The sequence below is a fragment of the Tachyglossus aculeatus genome, chromosome 16, assembly GCF_015852505.1.
Source record: "Tachyglossus aculeatus isolate mTacAcu1 chromosome 16, mTacAcu1.pri, whole genome shotgun sequence".
NCBI lineage: Eukaryota > Metazoa > Chordata > Mammalia > Monotremata > Tachyglossidae > Tachyglossus > Tachyglossus aculeatus.
The window spans coordinates 25646116-25669518 of record NC_052081.1 but is presented as its reverse complement, the minus strand read 5'-3'; the positions used below and the strand labels follow the sequence as shown (position 1 = coordinate 25669518).

The 23403-nt window shown below is 49.0% G+C and overlaps 1 protein-coding gene across 2 annotated transcripts in view; it reads left to right on the top strand.

The window, feature by feature from the left end:
• GRK5 (G protein-coupled receptor kinase 5) overlaps positions 1-8527 on the top strand; it is a 285939-nt gene extending 277412 nt beyond the window's left edge. For both annotated transcript variants that reach the window (XM_038758122.1, XM_038758123.1), the window contains 3 exons: positions 1100-1237; positions 2356-2487; positions 7954-8527. In XM_038758122.1, the coding sequence (XP_038614050.1) occupies positions 1100-1237; positions 2356-2487; positions 7954-8052 (369 nt within the window). In that variant the 3' untranslated portion in view covers positions 8053-8527. The remainder of the gene's footprint in view (positions 1-1099; positions 1238-2355; positions 2488-7953) is intronic.
• The last annotated feature ends 14876 nt before the right edge of the window (positions 8528-23403 follow it).

The following is a 23403-nucleotide window of genomic DNA, read 5'->3' as shown; positions in this document are numbered from 1 at the left end:
CGAGCAGATAGAGGGGACCCAGGGCTGCAATGGAGAGAAGGACCAGGGCCTTGAGGTCGAGGGAGTCCAGGGCCTGGATGCACAGAGGGAGCAGGGAGAAGGAAGACAGGTGGACCAGGTCCGAGAGGCAAGGGGACCTAGGCCACGAGGTAGAGGGGACTCAGGTGGGATGGAGAGAGGGGCCAAGGCCTGGAGGTAGAGGGAGCCCAGTGCTGGCAGGCACAGGGGGACCAGGGCCTGGAGGCAGAGGGGGACCAGGGCAGGGAGGCAGAGGGCTCCCTGGGCCGGGAGACGGGGGGACCAAGGCCCAGAGGCTGAGGGGGACCAGGGCCGAGAGGCAGGGCTGGATCAGGGCAGGGCGGCAGAGGGGGGCAGGGACCGGGAGGCAGAGGGGTGCCTAGGCCAGGAAACGGGGATGACGACCAGGAGGCCAGGAGGCCAAAACTCCTCACCCTCAGCTTCAAAGCTGTCCATCACCTCGCTCCCTCCTACCTCACCTCCCTTCTCTCCTTCTCCAGCCCAGCCCACACCCTCTGCTCCTCTGCCGCTAATCTCCTCAACGTGCCTCGTTCTCGCCCGTCCCACCATTGACCCCCGGCCCACGTCATCCCCCTGGCCTGGAATGCCCTCCCTCCGCACATCCACCAAACTAGCTCTCTTCCTCCCTTCAAAGCCCTATTGAGAGCTCACCTCCTCCAGGAGGCCTTCCCAGACTGAGCCCCCTCCTTCCTCTCCCCCTCCTCCCCCTCCCCATCCCCCCCACCTTACCTCCTTCCCCTCCCCACAGCACCTGTATATATGTTTGTACGTATTTATTACTCCATTTATTTATTTTATTTGTACATATTCATTCTGTTTATTTTATTTTGTTAAAATGTTTTGTTCTGTCGTCTGTCTCCCCCTTCTAGATTGTGAGCCCGCTGTTGGGTAGGGACCGTCTCTATAGGTTGCCAGCTTGGACTTCCCAAGCGCTTAGTACGGTGCTCTGCACACAGTAAGTGCTCAATAAATACGATTGAGTGAATGACTGCTTAGTCATAGGCTGAATCACTATTCCCAAGCTAACTAAATGCTTCTCCTTCACTTTTTCCCGGGCCAGCCCCGAGCGGTTTACTGTAAGGACGTTCTGGACATCGAGCAGTTCTCCACCGTCAAAGGAGTCAACTTGGACCACACAGATGACGATTTCTACTCCAAGTTCTCCACGGGATCAGTCTCCATTCCGTGGCAAAACGAGGTGAGCCGGCAGGAGGGGAGAAGGGTTAGGGATGGGTTGCCAGTTCCGCATCTAGGGGCCCAGACCTATCCCAGATCCTTTCTTTACTTGCCCAGTCACTCTGAAAAGTAACTGAGGTGAGTCTCTGGGGTCCTTTCCACAGGCTTGGCGTCTTGAGTTTCGGAGAAAAATGTCCATCTTAGGGGTGCAGAGCATCAATCGGTTGTATGTTTTGAGCGCTTACCGTATTCAGAGCACTGTACTGACCTCTTGGGAGAATCCGATACAACAGAATCAGCCATAAGAAAGGCAGGGGTCAAGCTTGGGCTCCGCTTGATAGGTTGGGTCTGGGAAATTCAGGCTATTCACCAAGCAAAGGTTTTCCCCTCATGCCAGTTATCTGGAGGGAGGGATTTTATTAACAGTGAGAAAAGTAATGGTTTTGTAGTCAGTCGTTCATTCGGTAAGGACCGTCTCTATATGTTGCCAACTTGTACTTCCCAAGGGCTTAGTACAGTGCTCTGCACACAGTAAGCGCTCAATAAATACGATTGAATGAAATGAATGAATTTATTGAGTGCGTACTGTGGGCAGAACACACCCCACAGAGGGCTAGAGGATAATCAGCTCCAACATTGTGCCTGATCCCTTTTAGACTGTGAGCCCACTGTTGGGTAGGGACTGTCTCTATATGTTGCCAACTTGTACTTCCCAAGCGCTTAGTACAGTGCTCTGCACACAGTAAGCGCTCAATAAATATGATTGATTGATCCCGTTGTCCCTTCAGTTTAGACTGAGAGCCCCATGTAGACCGGGGATTGTATACAACCTGATCAGCTTGTCTCTACCTCAGTACTTAGTGCAGTCCCTGGCACATAGGAAGGGCTTGACAAGTCCTCCAAAAAAAAAATAATAATAAATAAGTGACAGGACTTGTTTTGGAATAACGGTCTACAGGGAAGAAGCCGACTGTGACAGGGATTGTAATGAAGTTGTGATGGTTTTTTTCTGCCTCCTGAAGCTACCTTATTGTCTGTTTCTATTCTCAGGCAATGAAAAATGACAGTGTGGGGTGATTATATTTGTACTTTACATTATGTTCATATTTATATTATGTTTTTATTTTCCTCTCATTTCAGATGATAGAAACAGAATGTTTTAAGGAATTAAATGTGTTTGGACCAAATGGTACTCTTTCACCCGACCTAAACAGAAGCTATCCTCCGGAGCCGCCGAAGAAGGGATTGCTACAGCGAATATTCAAGCGACAGGTGAGTTCCCCCGACCGCCCGGTTTGGCTCTGTTGGTCCCAAGGAATTCTGAGAAAAACATGAATCAATCCAACGGATCCACGAGGCGGGAACGATCAGTCCTTTGCGTGGCAAAGGATTTGTCTCCAAGTCCTATCCTGGAGCTGCTGGGAGCTTGCACCCCCGGAAGACACGGCGAGCGGGGATGATGGTGTCGGGGGAAGTTACGGGTTCAGTAGGTTACCTCAGAGAAAAACGGTTGCAGTAGAATCCAGCCCAATCCTCACTAAAAGGTTTGTTTTTCTCTCAGCGACCTCACCGAGGAGGTCCGGGACATTTTCCCCAGACTCTGGAGTCTGTGTTGGCAGCGCGGAGGTAGATTAGATTCCTAAACTGCAGCCTTGTAGAACCAAGCGCCGCTGTCTCTGCTCAGTCACAATGCAGGCCTGGGAACTGTGTGCCGTTCGATCGCGTGAAATTATTTTCCAGCTTGGAAACGGGGTGAAAAATAAGCAACCCGCTTACTGGGCGGGGTGGAGGGGAGGGAGTAGTCGAGTCCTTGCTCTTGTCAGTCCAGGGAGAGGCTTGGGAGTTGGGAGGCCTGAGCTGTGAGTATCAGTGGTATTTACTGAACGCCTACTGTGAGCAGAGCACTGTATGGAAGAGTACAATGCAGTAGAGTTGGTAGACACCCCTGCCCGCAAAGAGCTTACAGTCTCGAGAGGGAGATGGGCATTAAAATGAACAGGGGAAATGGGAGAGCGTAAGGACACGTACCCAAGTGCTGTGGGGCTGAGGATGGAGTGAATATCAAGTGCTTAAGGGGAACTTAAATGCTTTAAACTCAAGTGCACAGGCGAAGGGAAGGTAGATAGGAGAAACGGGGGCTTAGACAGGTTAGCCCTCTTGGAAGAGATGTGATTTTAGGATGTTTTTTGAGGTGGAGAGAGCAGTGGTCTGAAATAGTGGCAATCTGAAGGGGGATTGAATGTATGACCCTCCTACATAAAGCCCCCTGTTTGTTTGTTCTATTCCTTTTGAAAGCGTTCATTCATTCATTGTTTTAGTCGCATTTAGTGAGCGCTTATTAGGTGCAGAGTACTGTACTAAGCACTTGGGAGAGTACAAAACAGACACATTCCCTGCCCATAGGAGCGTACAGTCTAGGGAAGTGGGGAGGGGTCAGCCTAGTTTACTCTTAAGAGGGGAAGGGGATTGAGTCCTTTTAAAACATTCAGGGCATTTGATTAAGCAAAGGGAAAAACAGATCAGACCACCCCGATCCAAAATTCAAGACAGTTTTCCAGGTTCCAGGGAATTGCGGGAGTTAATGATTCAAGGAAAAAAATGGGAAAGTGCCTATTCCAGGGTTGGCTAATTCAATGGTATTTCTAAAGATTCTGTCTAACTTCAGATGCTTTGCTTATTCAGACTGCATCCTCAACAGTATTATGACAGAGTTATGGATTAAATAGTAAGCGCTTAATAAATGCCATTATTATTATTAATAATTATTATTATTAATAATAAATACTATTACCACTGTACTCTACTACTTGGGTGAGAGTAATAGAGTTGGTCAGCAGTGAGAAGAACCATGGCCTAGCAGAAAGGCATGGGAGTCAGAGGACCTGAGTTCTAATCGTGACTACGTCACTTGTCTGCTTTGTGATCTTGAGTAAGTCACTTAACAGCTCTGTGCCTCAGTTTCCTCCTCTGTAAAATGGCGATTCAGGACCTTGTCGACCCGACTCAGTCGTATTGTACTTTCCCAAGCATTTAGAGAAGCAGCGTGGCTCAGTGGAAAGAGCCCCGGCTTTGGAGTCGGAGGTCATGGGTTCAAATCCCGGCTCCGCCACTTGTCAGCTGTGTGACTTCGGGCAAGTCACTTAACTTCTCTGGGCCTCAGTTACCGCATCTGTAAAATGGGGATTAAGACTGTGAGCCCCCCGTGGGACAACTTGATCACCTTGTAACCTCCCCAGCACTTACAACAGTGCTTTGCACATAGTAAGCGCTTAATAAATGCCATTATTATTATTATTATTTAGTACAAGAGCTCAGCACACAGTAAGTGCTCAATAAATATCATCGATTGATCGATCGATCGATTGATTCCCCCTCTGTCCAAGTTAGTGAGGTTTTACTGTCTGGTTAACACTCAGCTGGAGAGGAAATTCGGCTGGCTTAGCCCTGGGCATGCGATTTGGAGTTAAGCAGCAAATTATCGTGGAAGTTCAGGCTTAGACTTATAATATGACAAATTGACTGGCCATTTCAGAACAGTTCAGTGCCCGTCCTCTCCGAGAAGCAGGGTGGCCTAGTGGGCAGATAATGGGCCCCGGAGGCAGAGGACCTGGGTTTAATCCTAACTCTGCTTGCTGTGAGACCTTGGTCAAGTCACTTACCTTTTCTGTGCCTCAGTTTCCACAACTGTAAAAGAGGAACTGTTCTGTGAGCCCCTTATGGGACAGGGGCTGCATCTGGCCTGATAATAATACTAATAATAATGGCATTTATTAAGCGCTTACTATGTGCAAAGCACTGTTCTAAGCGCTGGGGGGATACAAGGTGATCAGGTTGTCCCACGTGGGGCTCACAGTCTTCATCCCCATTTTACAGATGAGGGAACTGAGGCTCAGAGAAGTGAAGTGACTTGCCCAAGGTCACACAGCAGACGTGTGGCGGAGCTGGGATTTGAACCCATGACCTCTGACTCCAAAGCCCGGGCTCTTTCCACTGAGCCATGCTGCTTCTGATTAACTTGTATCTATCTACTCCAATGCTTAGAACAGTGCCGGACACATAGTAGGCCCTCAACAAATATAATAACAATAATAATAACAACAAAAATCCACCTATACCAGAAATCAATCAATCGGTTCATCAATGGTATTTATTGAGTGCTTATATGTGCAGAGCACTGTACTAGCAATTGAGCCCCCTGAGAGACAGGGTCTGTGTTTAATTCCCACTTGTGTACTCTTTCCCAGTGCTTAGTACAGTTGTACTTCCCAAGCGCTTAGTACAGTGCTCTGCACACAGTAAGCGCTCAATAACTACGATTGATTGATTGATTGCTCTGCACACAGTAAGCGCTCAGTAAATATGATTGAATGAATGAATGAATAAATACCAGAGAAGCAGCGTGGCGCAGTGGAAAGAGCACGGGCTTTGGAGTCAGAGGTCATGGGTTCAAATCCTGTTTTGCCAATTGTCAGCTGTGTGACCTTGGGCCAGTCACTTCTCTGGGCCTCAGTTACCTCATCTGTAAAATGGGGACTAAGACTGTGAGCCCCACATGGGACAACCTGATCACCTTGTAACCTCCCCAGCGCTTAAAACAGTGCTTTGCACATAGTAAGCGCTTAATAAATGTCATCATTATTATTATTATTATTATTCTCTGGGCCTCAGTTACCTCATCTGTAAAATGGGGACTAAGACTGTGAGCCCCACATGGGACAACCTGATCACCTTGTCACCTCCCCAGTGCTTAGAACAGTGCTTTGCACATAGTAAGCGCTTAATAAATGCCATTATTATTATTATTAATAAATACTATTACCACTGGTACTCTACTACTTGGGGGAGAATAATAGAGTTCGTCAGCAGTGAGCAGCACCATGGCCTAGCGGAAAGCCATGGGAGTCAGAGGACCCAAGTTCTAATCGTGACTACGTCACTTGTCTGCTTTGTGATCTTGAGTAAGTCCCTTAACAGCTCTGTGCCTCAGTTTCCTCATCTGTAAAATGGTGATTCAGGACCTTGTCTCCCTCTGACTTAGCCTGAGCCCCACGCGGGACAAGGACTGTGTCCAGTTTGATTATCTTTATCTCTACAGCACTGGGCCTATAAATACCCTTCTTATTAGTGGACACAATGCCTGTCCTCAAGGACCTTACTGTCTAGTAGGGGAGACAGACATTAAAAGGAGCTACTGGAGAGGGGAGAGGCAGTATGTCTTTGAAGACATGAGAGCAAATGTTTTAGCGTGAAGCGACTCTTCTTCTTCTCCATTAGCTGTCTCCTAAATAGGCCTCTCCTCTGTCCTTCCTCATTTTGCACCTGCCAACTTCCCCTTCCCTCCTAATTTAGGCCTTGAGTTCATCTTTTAGACTGTGAGCCCACTGTTGGGTAGGGACTGTCTCTATATGTTGCCAATTTGTACTTCCCAAGCGCTTAGTACAGTGCTCTGCACATAGTAAGCGCTCAATAAATACGATTGATGATGATGTCACATATTTTTGTCTCAGAGGCCTTTTTAACCAACCCTTAGGTATTCCTCCCAGCTAAAAAAAAAATCAAAGGGTCATCAAAGTTGAGGGGGCGTGTATCGGGGGCGTTGTAAATGGTTCCGACCAGTGTTCCAGTGCTTAGAACAGTGCTTTGCACACAGTAAGCGCTTAACAAATACCATGCCCCAGCTGGACAGGAGAGTTTTGGGTGTATGGAAAATGGGTGATTCATTTGTTCCTGTGCCCGATGCTTAGGTGTTGTTCAGAATTACAAAGGAACACCCAGACCTGTTCCCAGAAGAGCTTAGAACTTTACATCGGGCAAAATGGGATCGACCAAATGTGTTATTACTTTACAATGGCAGTCGATCAATTGTATTCATTGGGTACTTACTGTGTACAGAGCTGGGAAGAGTGGACTGTGATAAAGTTGGTAGACAGTTCCTTGCCCAAAAGGAGCTCCCCGTCTAGCGGGGAGCGTATGGGCCAGCTGTGGAAATTGTATTTTCAAAGCGACTTAATGAAGATTTCTCTTGGCCGTCCGCATTTCGATTCACTCCTCCCCGCAACCTAGGCATCTGCCGCCTGTGAGAAAGAGAATCGGGGTCAAGAATAGTGGGTGAGAGAGGAGCATCATCATCATCAATCGTATTTATTGAGCGCTTACTGTGTGCAGAGCAACGAAGTGATCGGTTGCAGAGTGCCAGTGAGCGATCAGTTTCCCTCACCTTGTTTCCGTAGGCACCTCCGGGCCCCAAAGAGGATATGCAGAATTTTAGGCGGGAATACCGTGACCCTCCTGTTTCGGGCTTGGACCCCAGGGTGCTGGCCACCTAGTCGAGAGAAAGGCATTTTAAAGCCAGAGGGAGGGAGAACAGTGAAGACTAAAGGGAAGCAGCATGGTCTAGTGGAAAGAGCGTGGGCCTGGGCATCAGAAGACCTGGGTTCTGATTCTGACTTGGCCCCTCGTCTACCGTGTGTAACCTTGGACTTCTCGGTGCCTCGGTTACCTCATCGGTAAAATGGGGATTAAAACTGTGATTCCCATATGGGACTGTGTCCAACCTGATTATCTTATATCAACCCCAGCGCTCAGTAGAGCGCCTGGCCCGTAGTAAGCCTTAACAAATGTCTTAAAAAAAGCTAAGGGCCGAGGACGAATTTTCCAAAACAATCTCTGGAAATTGTGGTTTTGAAAATCATAATTGGGTGTACTGTCTCTCTCTCTGTGTCTCTCGTCGGTCTTCAGCATCAGAACAATTCCAAGAGTTCTCCCAATAACAAGACCAGTTTTAACCACCACATAAATTCAAACCACGTAAGTTCAAACTCCACCGGGAGCAGCTAGTTCCCACTCCAGCGTTCGGCAGACGACGTGTCGGCAGAATCCTCCCGCTGGGACCGGAGCTTCTGATGTTGGGAAAGAGCCTCCACCGTTGTTGAGTTTGAACAGCAGACTTCCCCTTCCAGCCGGGGATGGTTCCCGGCCGTTCCTGGAAGTGGAACCTCGTGTTTTCCGCGGAAATTTCCACTCAGGTCTGTTCGGGGAGGTGGCACTCGAGGTGGCGTGAAGCAGATTTGGCCATTTGGAACACTGCAATAGAAATCCAATGGAAAGGACAACTTGCACGTATTTAAATAGCATCATAACTAGAACTGAATTTTTGTCTTTATTATTTTTAAAGAAAAGTTTTGTAAATTTCTCTATTGTCTCAGTTTACATTTTGTACATTTGTATTTAAATGAAAGTCAGACTTCGAGGGTGTATATTTTCTGTGCAGCCGCTGTAAAGCCATGTCTTTAAAGACATTTGGGGGACGGGGGCGGGGGGCGGGGGGAGGGTTAAAAATGTGAGAAGACTTCCAGGGCCTCCAATGAGAAATTGTCGTTTTTATGAAATGTAGAAAATTATTCATATTTCACTTTAGCTAATCGGTTGTATTTACGTACATGCGTTTCTATGGCACAGTTTCTTCTTAACTGACTTACCTTAGTTTGTATATTTGGTTCACAGAAACACTGCATTCAGCTCCTCTGTTGGTTTGTAACGTCTCGTATTAAATGCTAAAAGACACACTGGTGACTTCACCCCATTTGAGAATCTCCTGTGTTCGAGGTTTGTGTAATCCGGTAGGAGCAGCGCTGTTGTGATGCGCACGTTTCCACGTGAGATCGTCAGAGTATTTATCGTTTGGGGCGGGCTCCCGTTTCCACTCTCCCCCTTCTTTTTGTCTTCTTTTAAATCACTGAGGGGGAGAGGAGAGCCAAGAACTGAAACCAAGGCAGGGAGTTGTTTGGTCTTTTTGTCACGGCAGTCCCTCCCATAATTACAATTGTCAACAGGCACCCTCCTATTAGCCCAAGAGAAGGTTTTAGAGAAACCTTTTGAGGACACAAAAAGAGCGAAAGAGCCAGGAAAGCCAACGGAGAGCAGAGAGACTGAGGAGGAACCCATCGATCTATCAATCAAAGGTATTTCTTGAGCGCTCACCGTGTGCACTACACTAAGCTCTAGGGAGAATTGATAGACACATTCCCTGCCCACTAGGAGCTCTACAGGAGACGGACATTAGAATAAATGACGGTAGCTGTGATTAAAAGCGGTTGAGAGAAGTAAAGAGAGGAAGGAAGGTTGCCTCAGGGCATGCCACGGTCTTTGCCTACATCAAGAAAATGATAGTCTTTACGGGGATGGGACTGTGAACGCTTCTTGAGAGGAGAGACCCGGAGACACCAGAAGGGAGAAACTTCCCGGGGCTGTCGTGCACCTTCTCAGACCACAGCGGGAACTTGGGGGGCAGTGAAAGTGTCTCAGGTGTCTTACAGTCAACACTGGGGAAGCGGAGAGGAGGACGGGGTGCAGGGAGGGAGGAAGGAATTCTCCCGCTCATCCCCGGGACCGCAGCTTCCGATACCAAAATCACAGAGGAGAAAAGGCAATGCCTGGAGAAACCAAGGTGGGTGGAGATATTTACTCTCCCCTTGGATCTGCCCACTTCTCCTCCTGGGTGGTGACAAGGGTGGACAAATGAGGAAGGTGTTCTCCTGCTATCTAGCAGGAAAGGATGGAAAAATCACAACGCCCAACTGGATGTGGGTGTGTAAAAAGACCCCCGGACCCACAGCCGCCTGCTTGAAGTGTTGGGCTCAAGTGTGTTGAGTGGTTGGGCTGGTAGCCCCAGTATTTAAGACCAAAATTGCTCTCCCAGTCGCCATTTGGGGAAGAGGGGCCTGTTCCCCTCCGCTTTGGCAACGAGCCCTCCCAACAAACCAAAACACTTGCGTCCAGGAGCCAATCGACTGAACCGACCTGCCAGGTTACGTTGGGGTGGACGGTTGGGTGGAGCCGTGAGCTTGGTTCCCAGGAAGGGGCCGCGGAGTAGAAATTTGGAAATGCCAAGTGAGGGTGGGGGTCTCCTCAGTCGGCAATGAGAGGCCGAGGAGGGTGGCCATTTCACCATCTCCTTCCCGTGTCTCCACCGGTTCACCCTCTCTAGTGTATTTCCGTGGAAGGACGGACTTCTGGGAAAGAGCCAAGCCTTGCAGAAGTCATCCTGACGCGTGGTGCAAGCAATGGTAGGTCTTAAGAGTGCCTAGCACATAGTTAAGTGCTTAACAAGTGCCGTTAACAAAAAACAGCAGTATGTTAGCTCACCTTAAATCTTCAGTGCTGTTTTCGTAACTGAAGTCTCTCCCGGGTCAGGGCTTCCGCTGAGTTCGAGGGAGATTTGGGTCCGCTGCCGTTATATTTTTGCCAAGTAAATTCAGTCTCTTTCCTCTCTCCGTTCCCGCCCCCTTCCCATCCTGGTGATGAAGTGGCCTATAACGATCCCCCCATCAGAGCGGTGTTTGTTGCTCTCCTAGACTCAACCCTCCCTAATCGAGAGCGACTTTTTTCTCCTTTCCCAAGAGATCTTGGTGAGGGTTCTCTAAAGGAACCCCCGCAGACAAACTCCAGGGTAGAAGCAGAAATACCCAAATGATGAATGGGGGAATTGAACAAAAGGGTCGCTCTACCTTTAAGACGAAGTCGGCTCTCGAAGTATCAGACGCCTGGGTGTTCCGGGAGCTCCTGTTGAGTCTGTCTTCCAAGTAGGATGCGCACACAGGCCTTCGTGAGCCTCTAGGTTAACGGACGGTCATTAATGACAACCGAATCAATTTGGGTGGAGTCATCAATCAAGCCCCCATTAACTCAAGAATCTAGGTTTCTCTTTTCCTAATCAGTCAGTGGTACTTACTGAGCGCTTACGGTGTGCAGAGCACTGGACTAAGCTCCTTGGAGAGTACAACGTCCCAGAGTCAGCAGACACATTCCCTGCCCGCAGTCTAGAGGGGAAGACGGACTTTAAATTACGGATGTGAACGTTAAGTTCTGTGGGGGTTGAGGAGGGAGTGAATATTAAGTGATTATAGGACGCGCTTGTTTCCTCCGTAACTCACCTCCCGGCCCCTCAAGCCCGCTTTAAGTATGTTGAGCTTTGTGAGGATGAGGTTTCAATTGGCCATACCTGGATCTGGGTGCGGGGTACCTTTGGAGAAAGAATCAAAATTCAAAGCCCGGGTTGGCAGCCATCATCACTCAAGAAGCTTCTCTGCTTTTCACCACAAGCAACTCGCCTCGGCAGCGTCCTTCCTCCTTCCTCCTCGTTCCGCTTTTCCTCACCACACGTCCTCATCGGTATTCCTCATCAGGGAACATCTGCATCCCATGGGTGGGCCAGTGACCCCGCCTGCAGATTCAGAACCCCCCCACCCCCGTCCTCCGGCTCCTGCCGCTCCAAAAGACAGCCACAGTTTAATGCAGCAGAAATAGGCTTACTCCCTCTGATTCGCACCAGCTCTGCTTTAGTATCTTTTGAACCGTTTAGAGATAGCTGCCTTTATTCAGCGCGTCGTCTTCGCCGCCGCCAAGACACACATCCATTCCTGTCCCTTATGCTATTTAAACCAGGGTGGTCGTTGGTTTGTTTAAACTGTACTTTGACGCCTTACAGGAAAACTGTGTTGGAACAGGTTTTGCCCATGAACCAACGCACACAAACATGGAATTCCGTTGGTTTCAACAGGAGCTGCCTGCCAGAATCCGGGAGTAGAAACCGGCCACAGGCCATCCGTTTTGTTCTCTGTCTCCCCCTTTTAGACTGTGAGCCCACTGTTGGGTAGGGACTGTCTCTATACGTTGCCAACTTGGACTTCCCAAGCGCTTCGTACAGTGCTCTGCACACAGTAAGCGCTCAATAAATACGACTGATGATGATGATGATCCATTTTGTCGGATTCAGAAGGCTTGAGGGCCTTGCCTCGGTAAGCCCGGGCATCGGCACGTCTCCTGCCCGGGTTTTAGAACCGATCGGCAGCCAGGGTCGAAATGCTTGAATTTCTGTTCCCACCCACCCTTTCAGGGACCGCTTACCATTTCTGAGCCAGATTTCTTCCTCAGGCTAGGATTCGGTGCCGGGTGGCGTATTTTCTCTGGCAGGTGCCGACGGCATCCCGTCGGGCCTCTGGAAACGGACGGGCTTACCGAAGGACCGACGGCCCGGGACTCTAGAAGGAATGCCAAAATCGTTTCAAAAATCAGCCCTCGCCCAACCTAAGGGGAACCATGTAAGATAAAGTCTGCTTTCCTGTGGACTCACCTCTTCAGCTGCCGAGCGTGCTCTGGTAACGTGTCAGAGGCGGACTCCTCAGAGGGCCGATGTATTTTAAATCCTAGGACTCTTTGAAACAAGACTTTTTAACTTTTTAGCCTTTGTTTTTGAAGGTGGAGGATGTATAAACTTCATTTTGCGTCTCTAACGTAGAAATAGTGGGTTCTTGACCCGTGGTCTGTTTGCCCAAACCTGATTAGTGATTGTAAATTGAAGAGTTTCTTATTAGGAGTAGTCCTTTTCACCTACCTTAACCGCCTGTTGTGTTGATCGGAACACAAGTGTGCGCGCGCGCACACAGACACACTCTCTCTCACTCTATGGCTTTCTGACCTAATCCAAAAAGCATTAATCTAGGGTCTGTGTTTTTAAAGTACTTCTAAAGCTGTAGTCTCTCCAAGAGGAAAAGCCACTTGACAAAAGAAGGGTTTTAGCCCTTCTTTCATAGTTCAGTGGATAAAGACATTTTTGTAATAAATCAAAGCAGTTGTTCTCAATTAGAAGAGCTAGTGGCTTGTTGGTAGTGTTAAAAATAATCATTCTACTATCCAAAGGTTCCTGTTTTTTTCCAGGGAGATTTTAACATTGTCTAATGAAAACTAGTTTCATTTTTGAGGTTGTTACTGAAGATAATGGCTTCTGTGTTTTACGGCTGCTTTAATTCACCCTCCATAATGTCCAGTAATGTCACACTGCTGCTGTATCTAGATCAAACCACTGTTTGTTTTTTTTTTAGAAAAATAAATTCCTTAATTTAAGTAACATGAAACTGAATATATTCCGTGGCCATTTTTGTCCGCATCAGGTGCCCCTCCTTCCCAGCCTTGGGCCTCAGTCACTCATATTTTTTGAGCACTTACCGGGTGCAGAGCGCTGAGAGTCCAGTATAACAATATGAACAGACATAGTCCCGGCCCAAAGTGATCTTACAGTCTAGAGGGGAAAATAGACGTTAATGTCAATAGATTATGGATACGTACAGACGTGCTGTGGGGCAGGAAGGGAGTGAATGCAGAAGGGAGGGGAAGATGAGGAAAGGAGAGCTTAGGGAAGGCTTCTTGGAGGACACGGGCCTTCAATAAGGCTTTGAAGTCGTGAAGAGTCTGTCAGATAATGATGGGGAGGGCACTGCAGTGAGAGGTGGGTGGTAAGATAGATGAGATCGCGGTCCGGTGAGAAGGTTACCATTAGAGGAGCGAAGTGTGCGGGCTGGCTTGTAGTGGGAGAATAGCGAGATGAGGCGGGAGGGGATGAAGTGACTGCTTTAAAAGCCGACGGCGAGGAGTTTCTGTTTGATGCAGAGGTGGATGGAGGTTCTTGAGGAGAGGTGAAACAGTCAATCACCCAATCAGTGGTATTTATGGAGCGCTTGCTGTGTGCAGGGCACTGTACTGAGTGCTTGGGAAAGTGCAATAGAACAGATTCCCTGCCCTCACCCTGCTAAAGGCTAGAGGGGGAGGACAGCACAGAACGGATTACCCTGGTCAGGTACCATTTCTTTGTATGTGCGGGGGGCCTTGAGGGATCCCTGTCCCCACCCAAGCTCGACCTTTCTTTCCGCAGGGACACTCCGTCCGGATTGTAGCCTCCCCACCCCCTAGGATCAATTAGTGGTATTCATTGAGCAGCTACTAAATTTGGATTGAAAAAGAGCCCGGGCTTTGGAGTCAGAGGTCGTGGGCTCAAATCCCGGCTCCGCCGACTGTCAGCTGTGTGACTTTGAGCAAGTCACTTAACTTCTCTGCGCCTCAGTGACCTCATCTGGAAAATGGGGATGAAGGCTCTGACCCCTCCGTGGGGCAACCTGATCACCTTGTAACCTCCCCAGCGCTTAGAACAGTGCTTTGCACATAGTAAGCGCTTAATACCATTATTATTATTACTAAATGCACAGCACTGTATTAAACTCTTGGGAGACTGCAGTACAACAGAGTTAGTAGAGAGAAGCAGCGTGGCTCAGTGGAAAGAGCCCGGGCTTTGGAGTCAGAGGTCATGGGTTCAAATCCCAGCTCCACCCCTTGTCAGCTGTGGGACTTTGAGCAAGTCACATCACTTCTCTGGGCCTCAGTTCCCTCATCTGCAAAATGGGGATTAAGACTGTGAGCCCCCCCGTGGGACAACCTGATCACCTTGTAACCACCTCAGCGCTTAGTAAGCGCTTAATAAATGCCACCATTATTATTATGATGATCTCTGCCTACAAGGAGCTTACTTTCTAGCGGAGGCAGGCAGGCAATAAAATAAAGTATCAATAGGGGAATCGGCAGAGTATAAGGAGATATACATAAGTGCTGTGAGAGGGAGGGAGTATTACAGTGCTTAGGGGACCGTGCCCAGGCCCAAGTGTAGAAGCAACCCCAAAGAGAAGGATAATAAGGTGGGGAATAATAATAATAATGGCATTTATTAAGCATTTACTATGTGCAAAGCACTGTTCTAAGCGCCGGGGAGGTTACAAGGTGGTCAGGTTGTCCCACGGGGGGCTCACAGTCTTCATCCCCATTTTACAGATGAGGGAACTGAGGCTCAGAGAAGCCCAAAGTCACACAGCAGACACTTGGCGGAGTCGGAATTTGAACCCACAACCTCTGACTCCAAAGCCCGGCCTCTTTCCACTGAGTCAAGAGAGGAGTTAGTGGAGGTAGATTTCCTGGGGGATATTAACATGAGACCTCTGTGCTCGGTAGTGCAGATTCTAGGAATAATTCAGCTCCCTCAACGTTCCCAGTTATGCGTGCGAATGCGTGTCTCTAAATCTTGCTTCAGGGGCCCCAGCTTGCCTGAGGCCGATGCCTGGGGGTGACGTGCCCTGGCCGACTCTGCCCGGGGGAAGTCATAAGAGGATGTGGATTTTCTTTCTCCCTCTCCCCTGCTGCTGTGGAATTTTCCTGCTGCGGGCCTGGAGCTCCTCGCCTGTGGTAGAACTGGACTCAACCAAACCGCAGCTAGGTGGGAGGGAATTTTCTCTCGTCCCAACTGTTGGAGAGGGGGTAGGTGTGAGGGTGACAGAGGGTATAGGGTGATGAAGGGGTTGGGTGCTGGGGAGAAGAAATGAAAGGATGTCTTGTACCAGAAAGAGAGAGAGAATGGGGTTGAGTGGGAGAAAAGGGAAAAGACGTGGGGAGAGGGAAAAGGGAGGTTTTGCTCTAGCAGGCTGGGAAAAGTGCTTTGAGGTGGTATTAAAAAGGTGGCAGTGGCCTGAGAGAGTGGTGGGCTAAAACGGACAGAGATAAAGGCCCCAGGAGAGGTTCTAGAGCTATCAAGCTTCATTCAGTGCAGGTGTCTGGATCCCAAGGGGTGGAATAAGATCCCTAAAAAGCCATGAGTGCAGACCTGACAGATCCCAGGAATCGGGAGAGGGGGGCGTCCTCTTTTGAGATGAAAAATTTCTGTTTTCCACAGTCTCTCCAGGCTGACTTAAAAATGTGAAAACCAGGCTGAGCCGGCACCTGTGCCAGGGCTATCTGCTTTTTTGCCTTTCCTTTCCTCCCTCTGCCTCGTCCTCGAGGGGCCATACATGTCCCCCACCCCTTCTCCTCCACCATCTGCCTTCTGGTAATAATAACTGTGGTATTTGTTAAGTGCTTCCTATGGGCTAGACACTGTACTGAGCGCTAGGGTAGATACAAGGTAATCGGGTTAGACGTAGTCTCTGTCCCACGTAGGGCTCCCGGTCTTAATCCCCATTTTACAGATGAGGTACCGGAGGCCCAGAGAAGTTAAGTGACTTGCCCAGGGTTTCCGAGCGGACCGGTGGCAGAGTCAGGATTAGAACCCAGGTCCTTCTGCCTCAAGGCCCTTGCTCTATCCTAGGCCACGCAGTTTCTCCGGTCCTTCCTCCTCTCCCAAAGCCAGGGTGGCACCCACCACCTGACGCTTAACCTCAGCGGAGGAAGAAGTCCCTCGCCAGCCTCAGAAATCCGAGTGGGTCAACAAGATGGACAGGGATGGAAGGTCCCCGAGAGGGTACGTCAGCAGCAAGTTTATTGCTACTAACACTTCTTCTAGCACTAGCAGAAGTTGAGTTTCCTCTGCTAGTCAAGGCCAGCTCAACTTCAAACAATACGGAATTTCTCTATAGACGGCCGGTCCGGCATCCAAGCTTCACACCGGATTGAGGAGCGCAAATCATTGCATGTACCTTAATCAATCAATCGTATTTATTGAGCGCTTACTGTGTGCAGAGCACTGTACTAAGCGCTTGGGAAGTACAAGCTGGCAACATATAGAGACAGTCCCTACCCAGCAGTGGGCTCACAGTCTAGAAGGGGGGAGACAGAGAACAAAACCAAACATACTAACAAAATAAAATAAATGCTACTTGGGGTAATTAGTAGGCCCTGCCCGGTTCTCTCAATCAATCAATCGTATTTATTGAGCGCTTACTGTGTGCAGAGCACTGTACTAAGCGCTTGGGAAGTACAAGCTGGCAACATATAGAGACAGTCCCTACCCAGCAGTGGGCTCACAGTCTAGAAGGGGGGAGACAGAGAACAAAACCAAACATACTAACAAAATAAAATAAATGCTACTTGGGGTAATTAGTAGGCCCTGCCCGGTTCTCTCCATCATAAGGATCTGCTGGGCAAACGCTATGGGTAAGGGGGTTAGGAATCCTGTCTTAAGACCTTGACAAACCAAACCTCCTATAAATAGATAGATAGGACAGAACAAAGGAGAGAGGAGGATACGTGATGTGCCCGCTTTGAGTACACGGCGGCTCGGCCGGACAAAACGGAGTCCGGGCCTAAAGGCCTCTCGCTTTCTGTCTCTTGGTATCCTACCACTCTGAGGAACCGGATTTAACTCTTGTTCGCTTAAATCGGGTGGTTAGGAGAGAGACAAGGCCTAGAAACGAAACGTCTCCGAGGGACAGTTGGGTGAGAAGGGGCTGATGCCTGCGCCAACTCTTGAGTTCGACCTTTAACCCCATTTTCCCGTCCTGGCAGGGGAAATGGCTGTTTCGCCCCCTCAGCTTTTCTCAAATGCCAAAAAGCCAAACGCAGCAAGAGAAAGCGCTTGAGTCAGGCAAAAAGTAGGTAGGAAAGACATCTCTGAACAAGAAACCGAAAGCGGGGTTAGGGCCGGTCGCTGGCTTTGGCGCCGGGAGCTCTCGGACTTTGCTCTCCCCCCAACCCTCAGCCCCGCAGCACTTGGGAATGTAGCTGAAATTATTTATATTAATGTCTGTCTCCCCCTCTAGATTAGAAGCTCCTTGGGGGCAGGGAAAGTGTCTACCAACTCTATCGTATTGTACTCTCCCAAGCGAAGAGTACGACGGTAAATGCTCGATAAACACCATTAACCGATGTTCTGCTGACGAGACTCCTTCTCACGGATGAGAAGGAGGGAGGGAGACCCCGGGCCGTCAAGCGCTTAGTACAGTGCTCTGCACATAGTAAGCGCTCAATAAATACGATTGATTGATTGGACTCAGCGGGGGCAAACTAGTCACAGAACTCGTGTTCTTCTGGATCCACTCGGACTTGTGTCCCCGAGTGACCAAGAAACAGTGTGGCCTAATGGGAAGGGTCTGGGATTCAAGTAGACCTGGTTTCTGATCCCAGTTCTGTCACTTGTCTGCTGTGTCACCTCGGGCAAATCACTTAACTTCTTTGGGCCTCAGTTTCCTCATCTGTAAACTGGGGATTCAGCAGCGTGGCTCAGTGGAGAGAGCCCGGGCTTTGGAGTCAGAGGTCGTGGGTTCAAATCCCGGCTCCGCCAATTGTCAGCTGTGTGACTTTGCACAAGTCACTTAACTTCTCTGTGCCTGTTACCTCATCTGTAAAATGGGGATGAAGACTGTGAGCCCCCCATGGGACAACCTGGTCACCTTGTAACCTCCCCAGCGCTTAGAACAGTGCTTTGCACATAGTAAGCGCTTAATAAATACCATTATTATTATTATTAACTTCTCTGAGCCTCAGTTACCTCATCTGTAAAATGAGGATTAAGACTGTGAGCCCCACTTGGGACAACCTGATCACCATGTATCCCTCCAGCGCTTAGAACGGTGCTTTGCACATAGTAAGCGCTTAACAAATGCCATCATTATTATTATTATTATTATTATTATTATTATTATTATTATTCTCCCTCCCCCATGTGGCACAGGCGATTATCCTGTATCTACTGCAGTGCTCAGAAGAGAAGCAGTGTGGCTTCGTGGATAGAGGACGGGCCTGGGGATTCAGAAAGACCTGGGTTCCAATCCTGGCCCCGCTACACGTTTGCTGTGTGACCTTGGGAAAGTCACTTCACTGGGCCTCAGTGACCTCTTCTGTAAAATTCATTCGATCATATTTTGTGAGCGCTTACTATGTGCAGAGCACTGTACTAAGTGCTTGGGAAAGTACAATACAACAATAAACAATGGCATTCTCTGCCCACAACGAGCTTACAGTCTATGGGGCTTAAGACTGTGAACCCCACATGGGACAGGGACTATGTCCAACCTGATTAATTTGTATCTGCCCCAGTGCTTAGAACAGTGCTTGGCACATAGTAAGCACCTTTGTTCTCCCCCCATCCCAGCCCCACAGCATTTACGTACTTATCTGTAATTTATTTATTTATATCAATGTCCGTCCGCCCCCGCCTCCCCTAGACTGTAAGTTCATTATGGGCAGGGAATGTATCCGTTTATTGTTGCACTGTACTCTCCCAAGTGCTTAGTACAGTGAAGCAGCGTGGCTCAGTGGAAAGAGCCCGGGCTTTGGAGTCAGAGGTCATGGGTTCAAATCCCAGCTCTGCCAATTAGCTGTGAGACTTTGGGCAAGTCACTTAACTTCTCTGGGCCTCAGTTACCTCATCTGTAAAATGGGGATGAAGACTGTGAGCCCCCTGAGGGACAACCTGATCGCCCTGTAACTTCCCCAGCACTCAGAACAGTGCTTTGCACAGAGTAAGTGCTTAATAAATGCCATCGTCATTATTATTATTACAATGCTTCGCACACAGTAAGTGCTCAAAAAAATACGACTGATAGAATGAACAAGTACCATAATTATTATTATTAGACGTGTGCTCGGCCAGTAGTGTAAGCACCGAGCAACACTATAATTATAATTTTTATTATTATTAGGGGGTTTTTTTTAGGAGGGAAGAGAGATGGTGTTTCTGTGGGATCCCCCTGCCAGGAGGGGTGGCCCTGATCCCAGCTCTAGCGTGTTGGGAATATTGGAGGCCTTCCTACAGGTTAATCACGGCCTCTTCTTCCCCACTATTCACCCCCCTGCCGCCATCCCAGGTCCAGGCTCGAGGCCTGAGAAATGGAGCTGGGGCGGCTCTTAGATTCATTCATTCGATCGTATTTACTGAGCGCTTACTGTGTGCAGAGCACTGTAATAATAATAATAATAATGGCATTTATTAAGCGCTTACTATGTGCAAAGCACTGTTACAAGGTGATCAGGTTGTCCCACGGGGGGCTCACAGTCTTAATCCCCATTTTCCAGATGAGGGAACTGGGGCACAGAGAAGTGAAGCGACTTGCCCAAAGTCACACAGCTGACAAGTGGCGGAGCCGGGATTTGAACCCATAATGTCTGACTCCAAAGCCTGGGCTCTTTCCACTGAGCCACGCTGCCTAGCACATAGTAAGCGCTTAACAAATATAATTTAAAAAAAAAAACCTTAATTCAGAGACAATGAAATGGCCCAGGTCGACAGATTTTGAGGTGAAATTTTCTTTTGAAAAGAGCAGAATTACTCATACAAGTATCCTAAGCCCTCATCCATCACAAGGAAAGGGATCCTACTGATTCAGTTTCAGAGCCTACTCATTTTATTTTTCATGTTTAATTGTTAAGCACTTACTAGGTGTCAGGCACCGTACTAAGGGCTGTGGTAGATACAAGACAAATCAGGATGGACCCAATCCATGTCCCATATGGGGCTCCCAGTCTCAATCCCCATTTTACGGATGAGGCAACGGGCTCAGAGAAGTCAAGAGATTTGCCCAAGGTCACACAGCAGACAAGTGGTGGAACTGGCATTAGAACTCAGGCCCTTCATCATCATCATCATCAATCGTATTTATTGAGCGCTTACTATGTGCAGAGCACTGTACTAAGCGCATGGGAAGTCCAAATTGGCAACATCTAGAGACAGTCCCTACCCAACAGTGGGCTCACAGTCTAAAAGGGGGAGACGGAGAACAAAACCAAACATACTAACAGAATAAAATAAATAGAATAGATATGTACAAATATCAGGCCTGTGTCCTAGGCCAACTGAGGGGGTGGTTTCTACCATACTGATGCCTGTCTACTGGAACCTGGACAGCAATAAAAAAGCCACCGATTATTGACCCAGCTGGATTCACTCAAAAAAGCTAAGGGTCAAAATTCCCACGATCTATTTTCTCTGCCATTTAGGCTCTAAGAAAACCGCCCAAGTTTGTAGCCTAAGCATTTAGGAAGTACAAGTTGGCAACGTATAGAAACGGTCCCTACCCACAGTCTCCACCTCCCCAGTGCTCTCCCATCACCATGGAGACAGACGAAGGGATGCTTTAATGGGGTCTGGGGTCCACTCACCCAAATGACGTCGGTGGGAGACAGGGTTTCCGCGGCTCGAAGACGGCTCCCGTGGTCGGAGGGCTGATCCCGGAGTGGGGGCCTCCTCCTAACTGGACGGAGGAGTCGTGGGGGGATCTCCGTCAGGGAAAACAGGGAAGCAGCGTGGCCTTGTCGCTGGAGTCCGGGCCTGGAGGTCAGAAGGACCTGGGTTCAAATCCCAGATCCGAAGCTCGTTGTGGGCAGGGAATATGTCCAATCATTGTTGTATTGTACTCTCCCAAGAGCATAGTAATAATAATGATGATGGCATTTATTAAGCGCTTGCTATGTGCAAAGCACTGTTCTAAGCGCTGGGGAGGTTACAAGGTGATCAGGTTGTCCCACGGGGGCTCACAGTCTTAATCCCCATTTTACAGATGATGGAACCGAGGCCCAGAGAAGTGAAGTGACTTGCCCAAAGTCACACAGCTGACAATTGGCGGAGCCAGAATTTGAACCTCTGACCCCAAAGCCCAGGCTCTTTCCACTAAGCCATGTTGCTTTATGGTAGTACAGTGCTCTGCGTGCGGTAAGCGCTCGATACATACGGTTGAATGAATGCTGTATGACCTTGGACCAGTCATTTCGCTTCTCTGTGCCTCAGTTACCTCGGCTGGAAAATGGGGATTAAGACTGGGAGCCCCACGTGAGACAGGGACGGTGTCCAACCTGGTTAGCCAGGGTTTAGAACAGTGCCTGGCACATAGTAAGAGAAGCAGCAGGGCTCAGTGGAAAGAGCCCGGGCTTTGGAGTCTGAGGTCATGGGTTCAAATCCCGGCTCCGCCAATTGCCAGCTGTGTGACTTTGGGCAAGTCACTTCACTTCTCTGGGCCTCGGCTACCTCATCTGTAAAATGGGGATTAAGACTGTGAGCCGCCCGGGGGACAACCTGATCACCTTGTAACCTCCCCAGTGCTTAGAACAGTGCTTTGCACATAGTAAGCGCTACATAAATGCCATCATTATTATTATTACAGATGAGGGAACTGAGGCCCAGAGAAGTGAAGTGACTTGCCCAAAGTCACACAGCTGACAATTGGCAGAGCTGGGATAGAAACTGTGGTATTTGTTAAGCACCAACTATGTGCCAGGCACTGTTCTAAGCACTGGAGTAGATACATGCAAATCTCACTGGACACAGTCCCTGCCCCACGTAGGGCTCACGGTCTTAATCCCCACTTTAGAGGTGAGGGAACTGAGGCACAGAGAAGTTAAGCGAATTGCCCGAGATCACCCAGCAGACAAATGGCGGAGCCGGGACCTTCTGACTCCCAAGCCTGTGCTCTATCCACTGGGCTACAGGGCCTCAGCTACCTCATCTGTAAAATGGGGATTAAGACTGTGAGCCGCCCGTGGGACAACCTGATCACCTTGTAACCTCCCCAGCGCTTAGAACAGTGCTTTGCACATAGTAGGCGCTTCATAAATGCCATCATCATTATTATTATTATTATAGTAAGCATTAAAGACATACCGCAAAACAAGACAAAGCAAACAAAAAACCCTTTCAGCCAAGGAAACTGGGGCCGGAGGTGAGGGCTGTGAGCAAAGCCAGGGTCAGAAGGGGTCGTGGCCGGAGGAGGCAATCAATCAATCAATCAATCGTATTTATTGAGCGCTTACTATGTGCAGAGCACTGTACTAAGCGCTTGGGAAGTACAAATTGGCAACATATAGAGACAGTCCCTACCCAACAGTGGGCTCACAGTCTAAAAGGGGGAGACAGAGAACAAAACCAAACATACTAACAAAATAAAATAAATAGAATAGATATGTACAAGTAAAATAGAGTAATAAATATGTACAAACATATATACATATATACAGGTGCTGTGGGGAAGGGAAGGAGGTAAGATGGGGGGGATGGAGAGGGGGATGAGGGGGAGAGGAAGGAAGGGGCTCAGTCTGGGAAGGCCTCCTGGAGGAGGTGAGCTCTCAGCAGGGCCTTGAAGGGAGGAAGAGAGCGAGCTTGGCAGAGGGAGGGCATTCCAGGCCCGGGGGAGGACGTGGGCCGGGGGTCGATGGCGGGATGGGCGAGAACGAGGTACGGTGAGGCAACTGTGATGCGCCTGCCGTCCTCAGGAGCCTCCTGTGGCTACCCCGAACCCACCGTCCCTTTCCCCACACACACACACTCGGACTCCAGGGAGGCTAAAGTATCGCTGGCAGGGCTAATAATGCCTTTTCCTGAGAGCTTAGCTTAGCATCCTGGGACTCGGAGCGTGATCCAGCAGTAATGTCTTGCGGGAGGTAAAGAAATGCGGGCTGGAGGACACGAAAAGAAACGGGAGCTCAAAAGTCAGGTGGAGTCCAATTTTTTTTTTTTACAGGACTTGTGAAGCACTTACCATGTGTCAAGCGACGTACTAAGCGCTGGGGTCTGTTGCTGTGGTTGTCTTATGCCGCCGAGTCGGGTCCGACCCATAGCGACGTCATGGAGAACGCCCCACACCTCCGTCCGCAATCGTTCTGGTGGCGTAGCCA